The following is a 22,690-nucleotide window of genomic DNA, read 5'->3' as shown; positions in this document are numbered from 1 at the left end:
ATGATTGAAATTATGATTGAAAAAAGGCGGAAAGAAACGTCAGTCCTTAAGTGTAACAATAGAAAAAGCAGCCGTAAAGGGCTAATAGAACCAGCAACTACCTGCATCCTAACAAGTAAAACTGTCCGTACAGTTCTGTACATGCAGTAAGTTAGCTTTGGAAAATCTACCATTAAGCTCGCCGGAAAATAATAGGTTAACGGGTTAACAAATTGAATAGCGTCTTTAACCAATTCCACATAACCGCATTGATAATTATACATTTCAGCAAACCGACTGTGCTTTGGAAGTTATATTATGACATTACATGCCAATAACAATGGTTTCATAGCATCGTAGCTAAATTCAAGGAAATCTATACGCGAACCCCCTCCGAGCTCAGACATCAGGTGCCGCTCTAGCCTTAATTTTTCTCGTTGGTAAGTCTGGAAAGGGATATGATCGAACTTCCTGTTTCCGCTTTCTCTTCTCTGTGCGGTAGCCAAGATGGTGAGTGTTGTATTTTTTTTTTGTCCGTTTCAATCTGTCTGCATCCTAGTTGTCTGGGTTATATAACGACTTGTTATGTCGAGCCATCTTCTCGTTGTACCTTATGTATCCCCTTAGGTGTTTTATTACTTGAGGGAATAGTGTATTTTTGTTAGTTATGTGATGATCGACACCAAGTGTCAGTGACCAGTGGGGTTTGTGAGTAGAAGTAAATATCAAGTAACTTATAGAGTTAGAATAATTTTTATCTGTCTGAAATATAAATTCTCTAACCCGTCAAGTACTATAGCTAATGCGTTTGTTTACTGAAGTCGGCGAGATTGTGTGTGTGTGTCCCCAATGTTCGTTTTGCAGTGTGCGGCGTGTGGATTTATTAATGTGCGAGAAGGGCAGAAGCATCACTTAATGTGTATGCTAAACCTACTACGAGCGTTATGCCGAATACTATGAAATACTAGGACCTCTTTATAAAAATATCAATTTAGTTTTATGCGTACTACCGGTATTAACATGTATCAAATGACTTTTATCCACATTTTTGTGTCCCGTTTATAATTCACTTACTAATTGCCAAACCTCTTGGTCAGATAGTAATACTTGAGTGCCTAAAGCATTTTAACTTTTGGCTGTATAGGGAATTAGTGTTAGATGCGTGTTTTTTTTTGTTTTTTTTTTAATTAGAAAATGTATTGCTATTGAACTCTTATAGTAAATGAAGGTAGTCATACGCTTCACTCTATTTCCTCTTAGGTTAACGTTCCGAAAACTCGTCGGACCTACTGCAAAAAATGTGGGCGCCATCAGCCTCACAAGGTGACTCAGTACAAGAAGGGAAAGGATTCCCTGTATGCCCAAGGTAAGGGCCTCGCTTAATAGTATTGCACTAGCCAGTAGTGCATTTGTTCCTGTTAGAATTTTGTTTTACATGCTGTTAAACAATGACTTGAAATGCTTTTCAGACACTTGTTCTTTAATGCATATGGTGTATTGTATGAAAATGTATAAATCACAAAAAACCCTGTATGCATATAAACTTTGAATGACCTAGATCTGCAGTATTTTTACCAGATTTTTTTCTCACTATGCTAAATTCATATAAAGTAATTACAATGCGCTTAAATGTGCATAATTCACTAGATTGTACAAGTACACTATGCATAAAACTGTCATTTTTGTAATGTTGTAAAGATAGGTTGTTCATGCTAAATATAAGCTTTTACTAACGCTATGCATATCCCTACCAATTTTCAGGAAAGAGGAGATATGACCGTAAGCAGAGTGGTTATGGTGGACAAACTAAACCAATCTTCAGGAAGAAGGTGTGTGCTGCTTAACTTTCTTTTTAAGCTGTGGGGCATTCACATGGGGCTTCTTAACTTAGTTTCGCCAACTTTGCTTTTATAGTTTTATGTATACAGGGAAATAATGGGCAAAATAGTGTTGTGATGCAGTATGCCTTAAGCCATGCATTTATGAGCAGCTTAACCTGCCCTAAAAAAAAGTTTAGTTATGAACATATTGAGTAGAGGAATTGCCACCTTATTCTTCTTTAGTATTGCTGATTTAGAAGCATAGTTCCCAGTACTTTTGGATATCCAATGTTTCCTGTAAATGTGTACTTCAGTATTTCAGGGGGTGTTGGTCATTTGTAAAAACAAGATTTAAGATTGACTTGTTGCATAGTATGCATTTAACCTAGCGTAGTTTAGCTGTCGTCCCACCAAGAAGAAAATCTTTGCCTGTGTAAAACTAGTAAAAACCCTGAAAACCAACTTAGCCGCTAGGGATTATAACGTAACGGGTCAAATGTCTTGTTGCATCAAAGGATAAAACAAACTATCTATTTAGTCATGGCACATTTTATATACGTATCTGACGTTATCGCTGTCTGGCGGAATAGGCTATTGGGAAGGGAAAATCTGTTATAGAGCACTCTAAACAAAGTCAAATTTACATTACTATTGATTGCTTGCTGCATTTACTCCTAATCACATGTGCCCTGTTGGTATGCAGATGTCTTATGGCACATCTGTTAATTTGACAATTGCATTCAATAATGAGCTACTCACAATGCATTTATTCCTGGGGACTGGGCTCAGGATGAAGCCAATTTGCTTTGTCAATGCTGTTGGTATGGATTTATCATACTAATATTGTAGCAGTTGTAGCACGTCTGTATAGTGTTTCTTTAGGGAGCTTTGCATGGGAGTAATTACCATTTCAAAAACATTCACTGTACATTATACCAGGCCAAGACCACAAAGAAGATTGTGCTGAGGCTGGAGTGTGTTGACTCGAACTGCAGGTCCAAGAGAATGTTGGCGATAAAGAGGTGTAAACACTTTGAACTTGGAGGCGATAAAAAGAGAAAGGTTTGTAGAATAATGCATTAACTGAGAAACTTTATAAATCTACCTTTTTTTTTTTTTTGTCAAACATAGCTTTGTATTGGTGTATTCAGTCACTGCTTTTGTGCTTGCACCAATGATCTTTAGTAGGTTTAAAAAAGTTTACCATCATTGGGAATGCTAGTTGCAAAATTAGTCTATTTTTGCCACAAGATTGGTCAAAAACAATGTAAAAGCTCATCACAGAACTTGTCAAGATCAATGCTATATCTCTTGGTATCACATAGCTGCCAAAGCATATGCATGCAATACTTTCAACACTGGTTCATGTGAGTTTCAGGGGGTCTGAGACATGAAAACAGGGAAACAGAGGGGGCAGTGTGAAGATACACTGGAGCTGCCACCAACTTCTATAGGTGTCTTTCCACTCACTCCTACAATTTAAAGCATATTAAAGTACTTTTAATATGGCGTTCATTGATAGTGTTGCTTGAGTAGACCGTCCCTTTAATCTTCCATCTGTCTGAAGGAACCTGCCTTATTGGCTCTGACCTGGCATTGTAATATAACTTCCCTGACACACCTACTACAGAAGAATGCATACATTAGCTTAAGCTGTTAATTGGTGGTGGTAAGGATGTCCAATTAAGTCAATGGTCCTGTCACAAGTATGTCCTGTCGCTGACAGCTTAAGCTGCTAATTGGTGGCAGGAAAGCGTTTCCTTTGACATAAGCGGGAAGACTACACATGAGCACTGGGGCCTAACCAGACCACCTGCATCCAGTGTTTAGCAGCACTAGTGCTGGATCTGGTTATGTTGTGTGCAGGAAGATTCATGCAGCCGAATGCATCTCCTGCAGGGCACTTAGCTAGGGTGTGGGTAAAGAGGCAAATGCATTTAGGTAGGGCTGCAACTAACGATTATTTTAATAATCGATTAGTTGGCCGATTATTTTTTCGATTAATCGGATAAAAAAACCAATATGCAAATTGTTTATTTAAAATAATTTAATGAACTGGATGTTAAAAAACAACTTAAAATTTACATTAACATTCTTATTTTGTTATGATGTAATAAAAAAAACAATACTTTCAAAGTACAAAAACCCAAACACAATATTTATGAAACAAAATAACCCCAAACATTCTGAAAAGAGGTGGACTATTACTGTTCAAGAAACTTTGCACCCGGCACTTTGCCCCAGCACTTTGCCCCAGCCCTGGCACTTTGCCCCCGGCACTTTGCACCCAGCCCCCGGCACTTTGCACCCAGCACTTTGCCCCAGCCCTGGCACTGTGCCCCTGCACCCAGTCTCCAACTCTGCCCTGCACCCAGTCTCCTGCTCTGCATCCCCACCCCCACTCTGCCCTGCACTCAGTCTCCTGGCCTGCCCCCCCACCCCACTCTGCCCTGCATCCCCTGAAACCCCACCCCCACCCCCGCGAACCGCTCTGTGCGAACGGAGCCACTCGCACAGAGCGAACCGCTCTGTGCGAACGGAGCCACACGCAACTAGAAGAAGGCGGAGAGTGCAGCGCGTGTAGCGGAAGGTAAGTAAAAGGAGCCGAGTGCTCCAACAGCGAATCGATCACTCGATTAATCGATAACGGAAATCGTCGACAACGATTTCCGTTATCGATTATTATCGATTTTATCGATTCGTTGTTTCAGCCCTACATTTAGGTGGATTCTGCAGAATCCCTCATGCATTTGAAAAATGGACCACATGAAAGTGTTGATGCATATTATAGTTGTGGACCCTTTAAAGTTAATGAGTACTTGAATATGCAGCCTCCTATAGAGTGGTGACACCGTCACTTTAAATTCACATGTGGTCTGTTTTGCAGAATGCCATACTTGGTGTGGGCTATTGCTGAACATACATTGAGTTTGTTAAATATATTGGCAAAGGGTTACAAAAAACTGTAGTAAGTGTTCCTCGGTGTAGCTGAACAAATGTGAGGTCACAATTTGGTTATTTTCAGACAAACTATTTGCTAGGAATGGCGACTAATATTTTAAAGTTGGTAACCAACAGAGCTTTGCAATTCATATGCTAAACTTATACGGTAGTGTTTGAAAGACTTATTTTTGCAGAAGCTATATTTAAGTACAGCATGTAATTTCTATTCCTTTTCTCTCCTAGGGACAAGTTATCCAGTTCTAAGATGTTGCAGCCATGGTGGATTGAAGCTAATAAAACATGTGGCACACAAATAACTGTTTCTTTCGTGTTTTTTATTTAAGTATGGTAATGTCTTCAGCTCACTTTTTTATTTTATTTTTTTTGATACTTAACATGCTTTGTGACACATGAGGATAGAACATTTTCTGTAGTGTGCACACAATAAATGTACCAATAACCAAGTGTATTGCTGTAGTTGTTGGTGATAAGAGAGAGGTTTGTAGAATAATGCCTTAACTGGGAAACTATATAAATCTACTACATCAAACATTGCAGTACAATTGAAAGGTTACAAAGGAAAGAAAAAAAAAAAGTGGTAAATGCAGGAGGGGAAATTAGCTTTTACAAAATATATATAAAAGTATATCGGAAGTGTGGTACAAGTTCAAAAATACTAACTGTACAGTGTCTTTCCAATAGGCCTTCTCTTGTCTCTCCTTTCTCATCTGCCCTTTTCAGCCATCTCACCACACTGATTCTTCAATTGCCCTCTTCAGCCCCCAACTGCATCATTCAACCACCTGAGCACTAGTTTGGCCCCTTCAGCCTACTGGGCTGTCCTGTCACCCCTAACTATACTCTGACCAGTCGTGATATTGCGTATGGACAGCAGGTGAACCGGGGCAAGTTATTTCACTACTAAGGGAGTAGGTCAGGGGCGTCCAACCTGCGGCCCTCCAGCTGCTGCAGGACTACATCTCCCATAATGTTCTTTCAGCTAAGGGGCTGGCTGAGAGGAGGATTGGAGATGTAGTCCTGCAGCAGCCGGAGGGCCGCAGGTTGGACACCCCTGGAGTTTGTAATGGGGTGATTTAGCAGGGGGAGGGCAGTTGAGATTAGGGGCAAGTAACATGCCTACTAGGCCACAAAAACTGGTAATTGCAGCTCTGGCGTAGTAGGGTTAACTAATTATCAAAGCCTGACTGGGAATCTGAGCAGTTTATAGTGTGCATGTGTCTCCAACACGTTAACTGTGGTTAAACTAGGCTTTATGATTCTGATTTGGACAAACTTGACTTTAAATAAAAACTGCGTGTCTTGTCTGTGTGCGAATCTAGAATAACAAGGGTCGTCTCTGGCAAAACTGCCGAAAACATATTACAAAAGTAATAAAATCTTGTTACGTTTTGGTGCTCCTTGCTTGGAGATGGGACTGTGTAGGAGGATATACATAGAAAGTGACAGCAGATCAGAACCAGTAGGCCCATCCAGTCTGCCCAACCTCTGAGTACTTTCCTTTAGTACTTGCCCTTATCCTATATCTAGCTTGGCGTTATGCCTATCCCATGCTTGCTTAAATGACTTTACTGTATTAACATCTACCACTTCTGCTGGAAGGCTATTCCATGCATCCACTACCCTTTTGTGTAAAGTAATATTTTCTGATGTTACCATTAAACCTTTGCCCCTCTAGTTTATGCTTGTGTCCTCTTGTTGTGGTAGTATTTCTCCTTTTAAATAAACTATCTTCCTTTACCTTGTTGATTCCCTTTAAGTATTTAAATGTTTCTATCATATCCCCCCTGTCCTGTCTTTTTCCAGGCTATATAGGTTAAGATCCTTTAACCTGTCCTGGTAAGGTTTATCTTGTAATCCATAAACCATTTTAGTAGCCCTTCTCTGCACTTTCTCCAACATTATATATATCAATGACTGAATATGAGGTGGTCTCAATGGTTATGGCTGTGCTAGATGGGTCCAAGAACCTGTAGGTGACAGCAGAAGCTAAGAAGAATGGTTGTTGCTTTTATGCAATAACGCTAGTTAACCCTGTTCTACCATCATTGCTGCTTCCCACTCCTGCGTGCAGTATTTTGCACACATTTGCATCAATGAGCCTTGTCTGCCCATGAACCCTGCCCATTTTTCCTGCTTCTAACACATCAACTTTGAGGATGAAATGTTTGCATGTTGCCAAATCTATCCCACCCGCTGACAGGCACCATTATAAGATTATATCAGTGTTATCCACTCCACCTTTCAGTAGTCATATGGCTGATCAGGGTAAATACATAGTAGGATTCTATACTGTAGCTACCTGCCCTCTCAATGGGCAGATTGAATCTAGCTGTAAATTGTATATCGAAGATTCTGCACTATGGCTGTCTATCTTCTAAGCTATTGATCAATTATGTTTGTGAATATATCACTATAGATGCCTAGACAGTTTCTTACAGCTAATCTCTGTGAATAAACTCATTCATAACTAATAAGTAATGTACAGAGCCCAGTATTTCCCCCCCCATAAATAAGAAAAAAGACCAGGGCATTTTAAGAGCTGTGGCAACTGATGTTTAATGTGAACGCGTGCAAGACAATGCACTTAGTGCATAAAAATCCAAGTGCAGAGTATAGAATGTTTGATATAATCCTAAAATCAACATCTGAGGAAAGGTAGGTTGACAATGCAATGGCGCAGCAGGGTTGGTTGTATAGGGAGGGATATTAGTCGTATAAAGAGGGAAGTGTTTATGCATAGAGCACCTCACTTGGAGTTTTGTGAACAGTACTGGAAAACGTAGCTCCAGAAGGATATAGATATGCTACTAAACCGGTTCATGGATTTCAGGATAAAAAAACAAACAAAAAAACACCTTACCAGGAAAGGTTAAAATGAGCTTAACATGTATATCTTAGAAGATGTGACCGGGGGGGGGGGGGGTCTGATCTATGAACATGCTGTTACTGGCAGCTCAGTAATAGTTCAAAATGCTTGTTTAAACCCTATTCATTTGATTTTTTATACATAACCTAAATATATTTTGCATATAATTGCTTAATTAACATCAATGATCCGGGGGGGGGGGGGGAGATACAGCAACTCTTGAATGCAGTTTATTCTCAGAAAACAGTAACTTGCCCCCACATACCTGCCTTGATTGCAGATTTAGAATGTGCAGTCACTGCTCATTTTCTATTTTAATTAGTTGAAAGTGTTCCAGAGTTATGAAAACTAATATACAGCTCATTTTTATTTTTTTTTAACTTGAGAACAGCAGCTTCTTAACTGGAATACACCATTTGCAACGCATAAATGACAGTAAAGAATTCCCAGTTTTTTTGTGACCATCCCCAGTATCAGTTAGTTCAAAGGAGATTAAGACTGTGCTCCTTTAATCTATCCTCAGCAATACAGTCCCTGAAGGATTTACTGAAAGTGACAATATGCCAGTAGTATTGAAGTATCCATACTCTTTTCGAGTTGGAAGAAGCTGGGTAACGTAACATTCATCTCCACAAGCTGTTCCTTTCCAAAGCATAATGCGGGAGAGAACAAATCGGCGAGGCCCACCTATTTCGTTGCGATTTGTTACAGACACAGCCAAAGATCCCCCAAACAGAGGCTTTTCCCATAACTCAAAACTGTCAACCTGTTAAAGGAACAATAAAATTGAAACAATAACAGTTACTAATGCAGCCTTATATAGTCTTTGTTCCTGCATTATATGAACAAATGACTTAACATATGAAATTACTTTACTGCAAACAAAAAAAAAAAGACAAGGATCAAAAATTCCATTAACCCCTTTGTGACAATGGCAGTTTTAACAATTCTGTAGTGCTTATGTTTAGCTCTAATGTTCTCTCTCATTTACTATACCCACACAAGTAACATTTTGGTTTTTTATATATAGATTCCACTATTTGTCCCAAGTAAAAAAAAAATACATTTATATATATATAAATTGTTTTATTTTGCACATTATAGGGCAATAAGTACAAGTAGCATGTAGCTATTTCCAAACCTTCATGATCATATTTGACCTAATCAAACCATATATGTTTGAAGACTAGACACCTCAGGGTATTTCAAATGCTAGTATGGAAAGTAACTCTTTCCATGTACTAACTTTACCACCAGCCTTTGTCAAATTTTGTGGTAGTATTTTTTTTTTTGTGTTTTGTCCCCCCTCCCACACATTTTATTTCAGGTATGAATTTACAGCTCCGAGTATATGCCACAGTCAAACAACGTCAGCAACATTTCCTGAGTACAGTGATACCCCATGCATGGGTGTGTTGGATTGCTTGGGGGCTAAAAGGCCGCAGTTGGGAAGTGTGCATTTTTCAAATTGGAATTTTGACATGTGGTAACCCTGTCCTATGTGTTATTTGGGTTACATTGAAAGCTGGTCAATTCAATTTACCCCATCAAACCATATTGGTTTGAAAACTAGATACCCCAGGGTATTTCAAATGCTGGTATTTTTCCACTGGCCTTTTATCAAAATTTGTCGTGGTATTTTTCCCCCCCACACACCTTGTTCACATATAAATTAACTGCTCCTGGAATATGTCAATGTCAAACCCCTGGATGGTTACAGGTTACCAAATTTTTAGTTTTTTTATTTATTTTGCCAATCCAGGGCTCGACAAATCCCAGGCGCCAGGTCGCCATGGCAACAGAGAATTTTGTCCTGGCGCCTAGGTGTTTGTCAGCCTGTTACAGTCACAAAAAATTGCAGACAGCACAGCCACTCCGAGCCCGCCCCCAAGCCTGTGATCACTCCCACGGAGTGATTCTGTAGGCTGAAAACGCGGTTGCAGGAAAACCAGCAATCGCGGTTTCAGCTGCCACAGGCAGCTTCAGGGAAGGGGGTGATGTGTTGATTGGGTCCCCACACAAGTGTGGGGACCTGACACAACATCCCCCTGCTGCCTGATCGCTCCATGAGAGCGAAAGTGCAGCGTTAACCCCTTCAATGCCGCAATCGCGGCATTTAGGGGTTAATTCCCGTTTTGTACGGGACTCTGCTGCTGGTAGTCTGCCAGGCAGACCAGCAACAGCAAAAACGAGCCCCCACAAGCCCTTTGATGACTCCTGTAGGCATGGAAGCCTACAGCAGTCATCAAAGAGACTCCCCCCTGCAATGGCTGGTCTGTAGACCAGCAATTGCGTCCCAGCTTCCAGAGGCAACTTCAGGGACAGGGGAGAGGGTTCTTCGGTCTCCACATGAGTGTGGAGACCAGCCCCAACACCTCCCTGCTGCCTGATCGCTCCCCGAGAGCGAAAGTGCTGCGTTAACCCCTTCAATGCCACAATTGTGTATGACACATTCGTGGCATTACAGGGGTTAACATTTGTCCCCACAAGTTTGTGGGGACTAAATATCAGGCAATGCTATGCTCCAATGGAACATCAGCATTGAAAGAGTAAAAAACAGCACTGACCTGAAAGTCCAGGGTGCTTCCAGGTCAAATGCTGTGATTTTAGTAAGTGGGCTGATGATCAGATCACTCCTGACCAACTGTTAGTTTAAAAAAAAAATCCTGGCTCCTAACTTTTTTAGCTGGCGCCTAGATTCACATAAGCTGGGCTCCATTGACTTGCATTGTTAAATCTGGAGAGTCCATCTTGTTTATATTTAAGGGCACCGCCATCTTGCGATTGCATCGTGTTTTGGGTGTTGCTGAATTCCTCGTTATTGAAGCATTTCAGCGACACCTTTAAGCCTAGGAGTTGGAGAGGCTACAGGGGACCACCTGCAGCAGATATAGGAGTTACTGAATGCCTCAACATACATCGATTTCTACATTCATGACAGTCATCATGTACCAAACACATCAATTGTCTTCAAGGGTTTAAATGTTTGAATATTCAACGAGTAAAAATCCACAAAAACAAACAAAATACCTTCAGAATTCTATATCCTTGTGCACCAAGACAATCTTGATTAATTGCAATCACTTCTTTGTTCTGGAGAAGAGCTTTTGACTCTGCACTGATCTCTCGCAGGTCATTAGACATTAACAGAGGAGCTGCCATGATGCACCACAGTGCCATCTGTGTCACCTGCTGGTCCCAGCTCAAACCAAAATTACCTATCACAAGCTGGAATAGATGTCAAAGCATGAGACCATACAATGAAATAATCAAAGACAAAAAAAGGAGAAACCACAAAGTGAGAATGAAAACAATAATTCTGGAAAAAACATATTGACTTAGAGAATGAATAATAAAGGCAGATGGCACGCTTATACTTTTCATAGGTACTTGCCATGTCTGGGTCATTCCAGGCACCTGGGCCAGCTGCAGGAACTAGAGAATCTTGCAAGACTGCAGTCCAGTCAAGTACACTTTTCACACTGGACCACGAGTCTGATATATCACCAAAATTTCTCCATGAGTTGCAATATTCTGCAACCTCTGAGTAATTCACCTGTCAAAATTGCAAGATAGTGAGAGGGAAGAAAACATAAAAAAAAGTAATGCACACGTAGACAAACGTCAAATTCAATTCTAAAGTACTGTCAGTATTCCCCTTTGCACCCTCACCTTTTTTAAGGGTCTGGCATACAGAGGCCACTCACAGGACAACACAATATTTCGACCAGTCCTGTTCAAAGCCATAGACATACGACGGTATCCTGCAAGTGGATAAAGACATATATCGCTAAACTCATGTGATAGGGAGACTGATACTTTTTGGTACAAACCTCATTCCCTCCCCTTGCAGGTCATAAGCAACAAAGCTTTTTAAGAACAACCCAGGTAAAAAATGAAGGAATATGAAAAGCTTCATCATATGTTATCAACTTATAAATCACATTTATTTTTAAACCTATGCTCACTTCATTATATTTTCCTTTTGCTATATCCACATTTACTACATAGCTAGGTCAACCTCATTTTTACGTGAGCACCTAAAAGAAAAGAAAAAAAAATAAAAAATAAGAAAACAAAAAAACCCCACCACAACAGAATTACACACACGCAGACATCCACCCCTGCTAGACACTAAGGAGTCTGGGGGTGCGTTGGTAAGTCGGGGGGGGGGGGGGTGGCATATTACCTATAAGTAAGGTGGATTGTGAATTAAAGGGGGGGCTTTAAAATTGGTTTCCCAAATTTCTGTTTGTATTTGTTCTTAAGATCTAATGGTCAAACGGGAAACCTACCTTAAATATGTTAAATAAATTGATTTCTGTGATTTATGTATTCTGGTATCTCCATACTACTAATCAGCTATTTCATATCAACAGCAAGTGAATATGGTTCAACCATGTTTTCCCTTACTATCATGCTAAAAGATACAATGTGCAATTATCTGTAGAAGTACATCCTTCACAATTCGGTGACTAAATAACGACAGCAATTAGTCTCAGAAAACCAAGAGGACTGTAACTGGAAGGGGGTCTACTGTAAAAATTGTTACACAGACCAACTACAATTTGCTCGATTACAAGATGACCCCCCCCCCCAAATCAGAATATTAAATTTAGGAAAAAAAGAAAAAGCCTGAATATAAGACGACCCTATAGGAAAAAAAAGTTTTACCAGTAAATGTTAATTCATGTAAACTATTTAAAGTATTTTTTTAATAAAAGCTATGATTGAGAATTTTTTTTTTTTTAAATTCCTTTTATTTTCCAACCTGCCCCCCAGTTATGCACATCTGCCCCCGGGCTTGTCACTCTGCCCCATAAATGCCTTAAACCCCCTATATGCCACTGTGCCCCATGATATGCCTTTTAACCCTCGAAATGCCACTGTGTCCCATGATATGCCTTTTGACCCCATATGTGCCACTCTGCCTCCAGAAATGCCTTATACCCCTATATGCCACTCTGACATTTAGGGGGTTAAAAGGCATATTATGGGGCAGAGTGGCATATAGGGAGGTATAAGGCATTTCAGGAGGCAGAGTGGCATTAAGGGGGTTAAAAGGCATTTCATAGAGCAGAGTGCCTACAGAAATTTGAAATATATATAGTACTCAGATATGCATAGTTGGCAGGCACAAATGAGAGAGTGCATCTGTTGGACAGTAGCTCATTGGGCATTTACCTGGTGTGCCAGTCTGGGCCTGCCTATGGAAGATTGATACTGCTTGGTGGTGGAAGTACAGCATAAGGGGTTACCTCTGTTATATACAATCACTTTGAGCTTACTTATACTTTCACAGTTGTCACCAATTCCCTTTTATAAACATGTGAATGCATTCAAAGCTTTTTAAATACAATATTTATAATAATTGTGGTCATCACCATCCTCCAGCTGTTCCAGAGTTCCATAATAACACCCGTCAAATTTTAGTAGATCCACTTCCCATTCAGAGAAAGTATGTGCATCCAACTCATAATAATTCTGGCTCCCTGGAAATCCTGCACATGTCTGCTTTCCAACATCCTGATATATTCCAAGACGTAGTCCACGAGCATGAACCTACATATTGGAGAAGCAAATCAAAACATTTGTTTCAATGGTTGACAACAGACTTGACAACAGTGCGCAATGCCAGCAAGCAGCTGCGAGGGCCAATAAGGTTTTGGCATGCATAAAAAGAGGTATTGATTAAAGGGAGGAAGATATTATCTTGCCTCTTTACAGGTCATTGCTAAGAACTCACCTTGAATATGCGGTACAATTCTGGGCACCGGTCCTTAAAAAGGACATTATGGAATTAGAAAAAGTGCAAAGGAGGGCTACGAAATCAATAAGGGGATTGGGAGATACTAGTTATGAAGAGAGACTAAAAAAGTTAAAATTATATACGCTAGAAAAACTGCGCCTCAGAGGGGATATGATAACATTATATAAATATATGCAGGGCCAATATAAAGAGCTCTTCAGTGACCTGTTCATTAACAGAAATATACAAAGAACAAGAGACTGGAAGAGCGCAGGTTTCATAGACGACAAAAGGAAAGGATTCTTTACAGTGAGGACAATTAAGGTATGGAATTCACTTCCAAGTGAGGTGGTGTTATCCAATACATTAGATACCTTCAAAAGGTGCCTCAATATTTTCTTATAAAGGCATGACATACAGGGATATAAATAGAATAACATTAATATTTTAGAGCTTCTTGATCCAAGGAGAAATCCGATTGCCTCTTGGAGTCAAGAAGGATTTTTTTCCCCCTGATGGCAGAATTCGAAGTAGTTTAATAAGGTTTTTTGGGTTTTTTTGCCTTCTTTTGGATCAAGAATATGAATGTTGGGTAGAAGGGTTGAACTTGATGGACTTAGTTCATAAGGTTGAAAAAAAGACCTAACCTTCTCTGTGAGTTCTGCTTGGCTTTTGCAGTTGCATTTAGCTTGGACACACAAGCGAATCCTGAGCTGGGGCGAATCTCCTAAGTGACATCTCTAAGTGAGGAGTTACAAGCAAAGAAGGAGAGTATATTCATTACTATTGCAAGGGGGAGCACTGTGTTTGTTTGTGTTGTGTTCAGTGTAAAGTTTTGTTGAAAAAAGCAAAAAAAAAGGGTAAGGGCTATTTCAGGTGTGTTGCTAATTAAGTAACCTTCTCTGTGAGTTCTGCTTGGCTTTTGCAGCTGCATTTAGCTTGGACACACAAGCGAATCCTGAGCTGGGGCGAATCTCCTAAGTGACATCTCTAAGTGAGGAGTTACAAGCAAAGAAGGAGTTAAAAAGCAAGAAGGAGGGTAAAGTATAAATCCTTGTGATTGCATATAATATATTTATATATATTTTGTGCCTTACTGTCTGTTTTTGCCAGTTATTGGAGCTATCCCCATTGCCAAGATGTCCTCCATGTTTGACAATGCGGTCAGGTGTACATCTTGCTCAATGTATGCAATCCTTGAGCAGCGCTTCGAGGGTGCATATTGCTGTGCGAGATGTGTGCGGGTTGCTCATTTGGAAGCACAAATCCTGAGTCTGGAGGAGCAACTGGCAACACTGAGATCTATTGACAACTTGGAGAGGAGTCTGCTGCTCACTGAGCAAGCTCTCTCGCAGGTAGAGGTGGTGGAGGATAGTGGGATGGAGGTACAGGACAGTCAGGCAGCTAGCTGGGTTACACTTAGAAGGCGGGGTAGGGGGAAAAGCGCCAGGGAGGCTAGTCCTGATCTAGCACACCCCAACAAGTTTGCCCGGTTGGCAGATGAGGGGGATGTTAGTTCAGAGTTAGCAGTACTGCAGCAAGTCACTGCCTCTGACCACCAGAGGGGTGTCTGCTCCAGTAAGGAGGGAAGGAGGAGCGCAGGGCAGGCCAGACAGGTGCTGGTAGTGGGGGACTCAATTATTAGGGGGACAGACAGGGCGATCTGTCACAAAGACCGGGATCGCCGAACAGTGTGTTGTCTGCCTGGCGCTCGAGTTCGGCACATCGCGGATCGGGTTGACAGATTACTGGGAGGGGCTGGAGAAGACCCAGCAGTCATGGTGCACATTGGCACCAATGACAAAGTGAGAGGGAGGCGGAGTGTCCTTAAAAATGATTTCAGGGACTTAGGTAGCAAGCTTAAGGCAAGGACCTCCAAGGTAGTATTTTCTGAAATATTACCTGTACCACGTGCCACACCAGAGAGGCAGCGGGAGATTAGGGAGCTAAACAAGTGGCTCAGAAGCTGGTGTAGGAAGGAGGGGTTTGGGTTCATGGAGAACTGGGCCGACTTCTCTGTCGGATACAGGCTCTACGGTAGGGACGGGCTGCACCTCAATGGGGAGGGTGCAGCTGTGCTTGGGGAGAAGATGGTCAGAAGGGTGGAGGAGTGTTTAAACTAGGGAAAGGGGGGGAGGGAAACTACAATATAGAAGGGGAAGATAGTGTAGATAGAGAGCTGGGGCTTATAAATGTACCTGGGGGTGGAGCAGAGGGAGGGGTTAGAATAGTTAATAGGGATAGGCTTCATAGGGAAAAAAACCATACACCTATAAATTGTATGCTTACTAATGCCAGAAGTCTGACCAATAAAACTGACGAACTGGAGTTAATAATGTCTGAAGAAAATTATGACATAGTGGGTATAACAGAGACATGGTTGGATGATAGCTATGACTGGGCGGTTAACATACAGGGGTATAGTCTATTCAGGAAGGATCGGAAAAAACGAAAAGGGGGAGGAGTTTGCCTTTATGTAAAGTCCAGCCTAAAGGCCACACTGCGGGAGAATATATGTGAGGGAAATGATAATGTGGAGTCATTATGGGTAGAAATATATGGAAAGAAAAATAATAAAATACTGATCGGGGTTTGCTATAAGCCACCAAATATAATGGAAGCAGCAGAAGATCAATTATTAAAGCAAATAAACAAGGCAGCTAATCACGATGAGGTGGTTATTATGGGGGACTTTAACTATCCCGACATAAACTGGGAAACCGAGACCTGTGAATCTCATAAAGGAAACCGGTTTCTGACTATAAGTAAGGATAATTATCTGTCCCAAATGGTACAGGACCCGACCAGAGGGGGCGCCCTACTGGACTTAATATTAACCAACAGACCTGACAGAGTAACTAATGTGCAGGTCAGGGGACATCTAGGAAATAGTGATCACAATATGATGCATTATAACTTGTCCTTCAATAAGGGAACTCTTAGAGGAGCCACAAGAACTATGCACTTTAGGAGGGCAAAGTTTGATCAACTAAGAGAAGCCCTTAACACTGTAAATTGGGAAAATGTCCTCAAAAACAAGAGTACAGACGCTCAATGGGAGATTTTTAAGAATATCTTAAATTCTCACTGTGAAAGGTACATACCGTATGGGAATAAAAGAGTCAGGAACAAGAGAAAACCAATGTGGATAAATAAAAATGTAAAGGGGGTAATAAATGGCAAAAAAAAGGCATTTAAGCTACTAAAACAGGAAGGCAGTGAGGAAGCACTAAAAAGCTATCGGGAAAAAAATAAAATATGTAAAAATCAGATAAAAGCAGCAAAATTGGAGACAGAAAGACTCATTGCCAAAGAGAGTAAAACAAACCCCAAAATGTTCTTTAACTATATAAATAGTAAAAAGGTTAACAATGAAAGCGTTGGCCCCTTAAAAAGTAATGAGGGAGAAGTTATAGACGGGGATCAGGAAAAAGCTAATCTATTAAATATATTCTTCTCTGCTGTATTCACAGAGGAAAATGAAATGCCAGGTAATATACAGCAGGATGAGATAAATGCCCCAGTACATGTCGCCTGTCTAACGCAGGAAGAAGTGCAGTGCCGCCTAAAAAAAATCAAAATAGACAAATCACCAGGTCCAGATGGCATTCACCCCCGCGTTCTAAGGGAGTTAAGTAATGTAATAGACAGACCCCTATTTCTAATATTCAAGGACTCTATAGTGACAGGGTCTGTTCCCCAGGACTGGCGCATAGCAAATGTTGTGCCAATATTCAAAAAGGGGACAAAAAGTGACCCGGGGAATTATAGGCCTGTTAGTTTAACTTCTGTTGTGTGTAAACTGTTTGAGGGTTTCCTAAGAGATGCTATTTTGGAGTATCTCAATGAAAATAAGTGTATGACTCCATATCAGCATGGGTTTACAAGGGATCGGTCCTGTCAAACTAACCTGATCAGCTTTTATGAGGAGGTGAGCTCAAGACTGGATCGGGGTGAATCGCTGGATGTCGTATATCTTGATTTTTCCAAAGCATTTGATACGGTGCCACATAAAAGGCTCGTACATAAAATGAGAATGCTTGGGCTGGGGGAGAATGTGTGTATGTGGGTAAGTAACTGGCTCAGTGATAGGAAACAGAGGGTGGTTATTAATGGTACATACTCTGAGTGGGTGACTGTTGCTAGTGGGGTACCACAGGGGTCAGTTTTGGGTCCTATTCTTTTTAATATATTTATTAATGACCTTGTAGAGGGATTGCATAGTAAAGTATCAATCTTTGCAGACGATACTAAGCTCTGTAACGTGGTTAACACAATAGAGGACAGCGCACGATTACAAATGGATCTGCATAGGTTGGAGGCTTGGGCTGGGATGTGGCAGATGAGGTTCAACACAGATAAATGTAAGGTTATGCACATGGGGAAGAAAAATCCAGGCTGGGAATATGTATTAAATGGGAAAACACTGGGGACGACTGACATGGAAAAGGACTTAGGAGTTTTAGTTAACAGTAAATTTACCTGTAGCGACCAGTGTCAGGCAGCTGCTGCTAAGGCAAATAAAATCATGGGGTGCATCAAAAGGGGCATAGATGCCCACGACAAGGAAATAATTCTACCCCTGTACAAGTCACTAGTCAGACCACACATGGAATACTGTGTACAGTACTGGGCACCAGTGTACAAGAAAGATATAGTGGAGCTGGAGAGGGTTCAAAGACGGGCAACCAGAGTAATAAGGGGAATGGGAGGACTACAGTACCCAGAAAGATTATCAGAATTGGGGTTATTTAGTTTGGAAAAAAGACGGCTTAGGGGGGACTTAATAACTATGTATAAATATATAAGGGGACAGTACAGAGATCACTCCCAGGACCTATTTATACCCAGGACTGTATCTATAACAAGGGGACATCCTCTACGGCTGGAGGAAAGAAGGTTTCTACACCAGCACAGACGGGGGTTCTTTACAGTAAGAGCGGTGAGATTATGGAACTCTCTGCCAGAGGAAGTGGTGATGGTAAACTCAATAAAAGAGTTCAAAAGGAGCCTGGACGTGTTTCTTGAAAGCAATAATATTACAAGTTATGGATATTAGATTAATAGGGACAGAACGTTGATCCAGGGATTTATTCTGATTGCCATATTTGGAGTCGGGAAGGAATTTTCCCCCTGGTATGGGGCAATTGGCATCTGCTTCATAAGGGTTTTTTGCCTTCCTCTGGATCAACACAGTAGGGACACAATATGTATATAGGTTGAACTTGATGGACTTTGGTCTTTTTTCAACCTTATGAACTATGTTACTATGTTACTATGTTACTATGTAACTGTGAATACCTTATTTTTAATTTATTTTAATTTTAGTGTATGTCTTTGTGAGTGTAACAGGCGTAGTAAAAATTTCAAGACAGGTTGGCAAAAATCAGAGGGGAAAAAAAAGCAATGCTCCCTGTAGCATGAAGGCCATAAACGTCACACTTAGGGATCTTAAGCACAGTGCTCTAGGTCAATAACGTTCAGGAACACTGACTTGTAGGAAACAGATTTATTTTAAACTGAAACACCCCAAAACAAGAAACAAATGTAGCTCCCAATAAGAGCCCTCTATAGCTATACTTAGCCGGTCCAGACTGACCAGCCTAAACACCCACTAACTAGACCTCCCAGCCAGACCCAGCTAAGCACACAAAAGGTCCAGGTAGGTAATGCCTCACTTGGGTCAGGGGTAATCTTCTTCGGGGCCTCTCTTTGTCCTGGGAGCACAGGGGAACTTCCTCTTACCCCAACAGTCTCCCTGATGATCAGGCTCCAGGAGATTTTAATGCCAAGCACCTGATGCAGATCCCATAAGAATCCCAGACTGTATCCTGCAGTCTAGCCTCTTGTAAAAATCGACATAGATTTTTCACTGGAAGGGGCAATGGAGCACCCTGCTCTCCAATTGCTCCACTGGAGCTGGGGTTAACACAATCATGTTTAGAGTTAAGTAGTGTGATGCTAACATACATAGTGGTGTTTTGCACTCCTGTAATGCTGTCCTCCATAAGATGGACACGAGGGTGACTGCCTCCACCTTCTCAGACCTTGTGTACTGCGGTGGCGGCCAGCTTATTTCTGAGGCATGCATTCTATGGTGGTGTTGAGCCAATAGACTGCTGAGTTGTGTGTGCACGGCTGCAGTCTCCGATTTGTGGTTTCTGCTGAAGGACCTATTATAGCAATGGGGATTCCTCCTGATTGGTCTGTCCCCCTTTAGCCAATCAAGACAAATTCCCTTGCACCTGATAGACTGTGCTGCCCTTCTGAATCCCTTTGTCACGTTCTTTTTATATTTCCCCCTTTTTTTAAACTATTTGGCACCCAATCAATGAGCTAGCTTTTGTTGTTTTGATTCTTGGTATATGATCTTGCCCTTGCTACATTTACGGTCTTGCTTTTTCCTCTGGTTTTGACATCTCGGCCACTACTACTCTGTTTGGCCTGGTTATCTCTGATTAGATGCAACATTTGATCCCACGGCTATATTTACCATACTCTTGCTACCCGAATACCTGTTCCTGTATTACCCGTCTGTATCTATCCGGTCAGCCAGCAGTTGTCGAGTATGCAAAAGCTTAACTAAATGGACTGATGTAGGTAAATGCCTCCCATTAGCCCCAGAGGCCTAGCACTAGGGCCACCTTCAGACTTTCACTACAAAAAGTTATAATAAAACAATTTTAACAGAAAATCTCTCTCGGGTGGAAAGTATTTCAATATATTCCTTAGTAATCCTTTATTATAAATTAATGAATGTGTTGGGTATACAAAGAAAGATAAAAAAGGGAAGAAAAGCAAGGATGTTGTACAGGACTCGTTGGGGCTAAAATTCTTTCAAAAGGGTCTATTTACTAAAGGAAAAGTTGCCAGCTCCTTTCCTTTATTCATGGTAGCTAACATACACACATACACACAATCAAGCTTCACATACTCCCTAACTCATATGTACACAAATACAGTAATGCTAACACGCACATTTACGCACTCTGACCAACACTCACTCCTTCACACTAATATCGACATACTTACACATACAAACTCATGCTAAGACACACCTATAAAAATATAAAAACTTACATAGTCAGCCAGCTTCTTGATACCACTAGGGAATCGGACAGGGTCAGCCTGCAGCCTGTTTTGTGCATCTCTTTTGGGAGCTAGCCAGCAGTCATCAATACACAAGTACTGATATCCAGCATCGAGCCAGCCCTGGTATACCATTACATCAGCCATTTCCATGAAAAGCTTCTCACTGTAATATAATAACGCATATAATTAAAAAGTAAACTCGGACAATCTCACTTTATAAAAAAAATGGATGTCCAAGTATTCATTTTTATGTAAGATCTACAAGGTTAAAGATTTATTTTTTAATGAATAAGTGAACATGGAGGTTGGATAAGTAACAATAGTAGTGAGGGAAAGAGGACATACATAGTTATACACCAATGAACCATGACCCCCAGCACTCAGTAATCCCTCTCTGTGACTTTACATGGTCTTCTGCTGAAGGAGGATTTTGAAGATTTTAGAGGTTTTAGTGTGAAGGCGAGCGGAAAGAGTATTTTGGTGGATATGTTGATAATTGATTGCAGAAGACAGCAGTCTGAACAAGAAAGGATAACTTTTTTTTTGTTGTGAAGCGAGGGAAATTGGTGGATTTTAGCACTATTTTGGAGAAAGAAGCAACAAATTTTAGCTACTTCCAGTTACCCCTGGGCAATTGAGGACAGGATCTAATAAAACTACAGAGGCTGTGTTGACTCAAGTTGCCACTGAAGGGGTTAAAGAGCAAAGATGAATGCATGTTAAAGTACTTTAATATACACACTTTAGTTTCTTCATAATTTAAAACGTACAGCTTCTAACGTTGCCGCTGGAGCACTACTAAGAATGTCCTTTCAGCTTTCCAAGGTCCAAACTCCTAGAGGCCAATTAACATGGATAATATGCATGCCTCAAACTGAAACCAATAGGACCAGGAACTACATGTGTGAAGGGGCACTTATTACATGCACCTCACGTGTGTTCACTCCAGGAAAACATTCCCAATAGAAAACAGAGGGTTCTCAGGAATCCCACAATGCATTCGTTTACTGAAAAGAATTGACAAGGCAACATTCATTATGCATTAAATGTTTCAATGTAATATGCGAGGTGGAATACTATACCTTTAATTATCTGCCAGGTACTTTTTATTTTAAAAAAAAATACTTATTTAGACAGTTTAGCAATCCTTTATACACCTCATGCATAGATAAACTGCGGCGCCCATTTTTTTTTTTTTTGCGAACTTCCTTATTTTTTTGCATTCTGGGATTGCAGCAGGTTTGAGGTCTTCTCAGACAGCGAATTGATAATACACACGTCCAGACTTCCAGCACCTAATTCAGTGTTTGTTCACTCAGAATTTTTTTTTCTAGAAAACACGTATAGGCGACCAGCACTGTACAATTTACTGCAAATGCCGGTACCGTGTTTTATAATAAACTTGTTACTCTTTGAGCTACTACTTAGTTATGTTCCGAGTTATCCTAACTTAGTATTTTCTATTCCTCTTTTTACTCTAGTTAACAGCCCTCATTTTTTCTTCAATCGTTCTCATAAGGATAATGGGACGTCCCAATCTCTATAAAGCCCATATTATTTTCTCACCTAACACACGTGTAAGGTTCTTTCTCACAATCCGTCTCGCACAGAAACCTTTCCCAGTGCAGCCAACCCATCGGAGGTGTAAGGGCAAGTCCATTCCGTAGTCCATTAGTCACCACGGGCCACTGCGCGACCCCAAAAAGCAAAAATGGCCACGTCCACTTCAGCATGCGCAGCTCCATTACTCAGTCCAGCACATCAATGTAGTCAACAAAATATATTACGATCTGTGAAAAGATCAGTATGTGCGTTTATAAAAGCGGATATAGCTTAAATGTCAGCTAAAGTAGCAAGAATCTCGTAAAGCATCCAATGAAAGCGCAGCTTCCGGGATAATTCTAGGTATGGTGCCCAATCGCAATAATGTTGCAATCTTGAAGGATGGCTGCTTATAAGCTCAATGGAGAGCACAGCAGTTATGACATAATTAGTAAATACCTAGTATTATAAGAAAGGCAATAGAGTTTGGGGAGGTTGCTGCGACAGTAGCGGCAGCAAAGTAAAGAAGTGAGAAATGGTGTAATATGGCAGTATCCTAAATATTAATACCCCTGCGTAAGGGCTGGCCCAAAACATTGTGCTGCCTCGACCAAGAGCGAACAAAAAAAAAAAATCCACCAAAACCATTCCCAAACTCCCTCAACCAAACAAAGCTCA

The 22,690-nt window shown here is 40.9% G+C and overlaps 2 protein-coding genes across 2 annotated transcripts; one reads left to right on the top strand and one right to left on the bottom strand.

Annotated features, from left to right (window-relative positions):
• Positions 1 to 5,047, top strand: LOC149282324 (large ribosomal subunit protein eL42-like). The gene is made up of 6 exons (XM_089498377.1): positions 1 to 115; positions 482 to 489; positions 1,240 to 1,345; positions 1,741 to 1,808; positions 2,739 to 2,861; positions 4,986 to 5,047. Exons 1-6 carry the CDS (start codon positions 1 to 3, stop codon positions 5,004 to 5,006), a joined length of 441 nt encoding a protein of 146 aa, XP_089354503.1. The 3' UTR covers positions 5,007 to 5,047.
• A 3,090-nt stretch (positions 5,048 to 8,137) lies between these two features.
• LOC149282323 (alpha-galactosidase A-like) lies at positions 8,138 to 22,215 on the bottom strand. The gene is made up of 7 exons (XM_089498376.1): positions 22,037 to 22,215; positions 20,459 to 20,633; positions 13,014 to 13,191; positions 11,302 to 11,393; positions 11,024 to 11,185; positions 10,660 to 10,857; positions 8,138 to 8,395 (listed from the first exon to the last, which is right to left on the bottom strand). The coding sequence occupies exons 1-7, from the start codon at positions 22,213 to 22,215 to the stop codon at positions 8,138 to 8,140; spliced, it is 1,242 nt and encodes a 413-aa protein (XP_089354502.1).
• Positions 22,216 to 22,690: the final 475 nt, after the last annotated feature.

This window comes from Sceloporus occidentalis, unplaced genomic scaffold (assembly GCF_023333645.1).
Source record: "Sceloporus occidentalis isolate IW3139 unplaced genomic scaffold, rSceOcc1.0.p SCAF_119, whole genome shotgun sequence".
Lineage (NCBI taxonomy): Eukaryota > Metazoa > Chordata > Lepidosauria > Squamata > Phrynosomatidae > Sceloporus > Sceloporus occidentalis.
The sequence above is the reverse complement of the archived record's forward strand: the minus strand, read 5'-3'. Positions and strand labels throughout refer to the sequence as shown.

Bases quoted from the DNA above. Each gene is read 5' to 3' on its own strand.
- LOC149282324 (XM_089498377.1), top strand. From the start codon at position 1: ATGATTGAAATTATGATTGAAAAAAGGCGGAAAGAAACGTCAGTCCTT. The intron at 1,346-1,740 runs GTAAGGGCCTCG...ACCAATTTTCAG, and splicing joins GGATTCCCTGTATGCCCAAG to GAAAGAGGAGATATGACCGT. The intron at 1,809-2,738 runs GTGTGTGCTGCT...ACATTATACCAG, and splicing joins AACCAATCTTCAGGAAGAAG to GCCAAGACCACAAAGAAGAT.
- LOC149282323 (XM_089498376.1), bottom strand. From the start codon at position 22,215: ATGGAGCTGCGCATGCTGAAGTGGACGTGGCCATTTTTGCTTTTTGGG. The intron at 20,634-22,036 runs GTGAGAAAATAA...ATTATATTACAG, and splicing joins GAACCTTACACGTGTGTTAG to TGAGAAGCTTTTCATGGAAA. The intron at 13,192-20,458 runs GTAAGTTTTTAT...TCCAATATGTAG, and splicing joins TCAAGAAGCTGGCTGACTAT to GTTCATGCTCGTGGACTACG.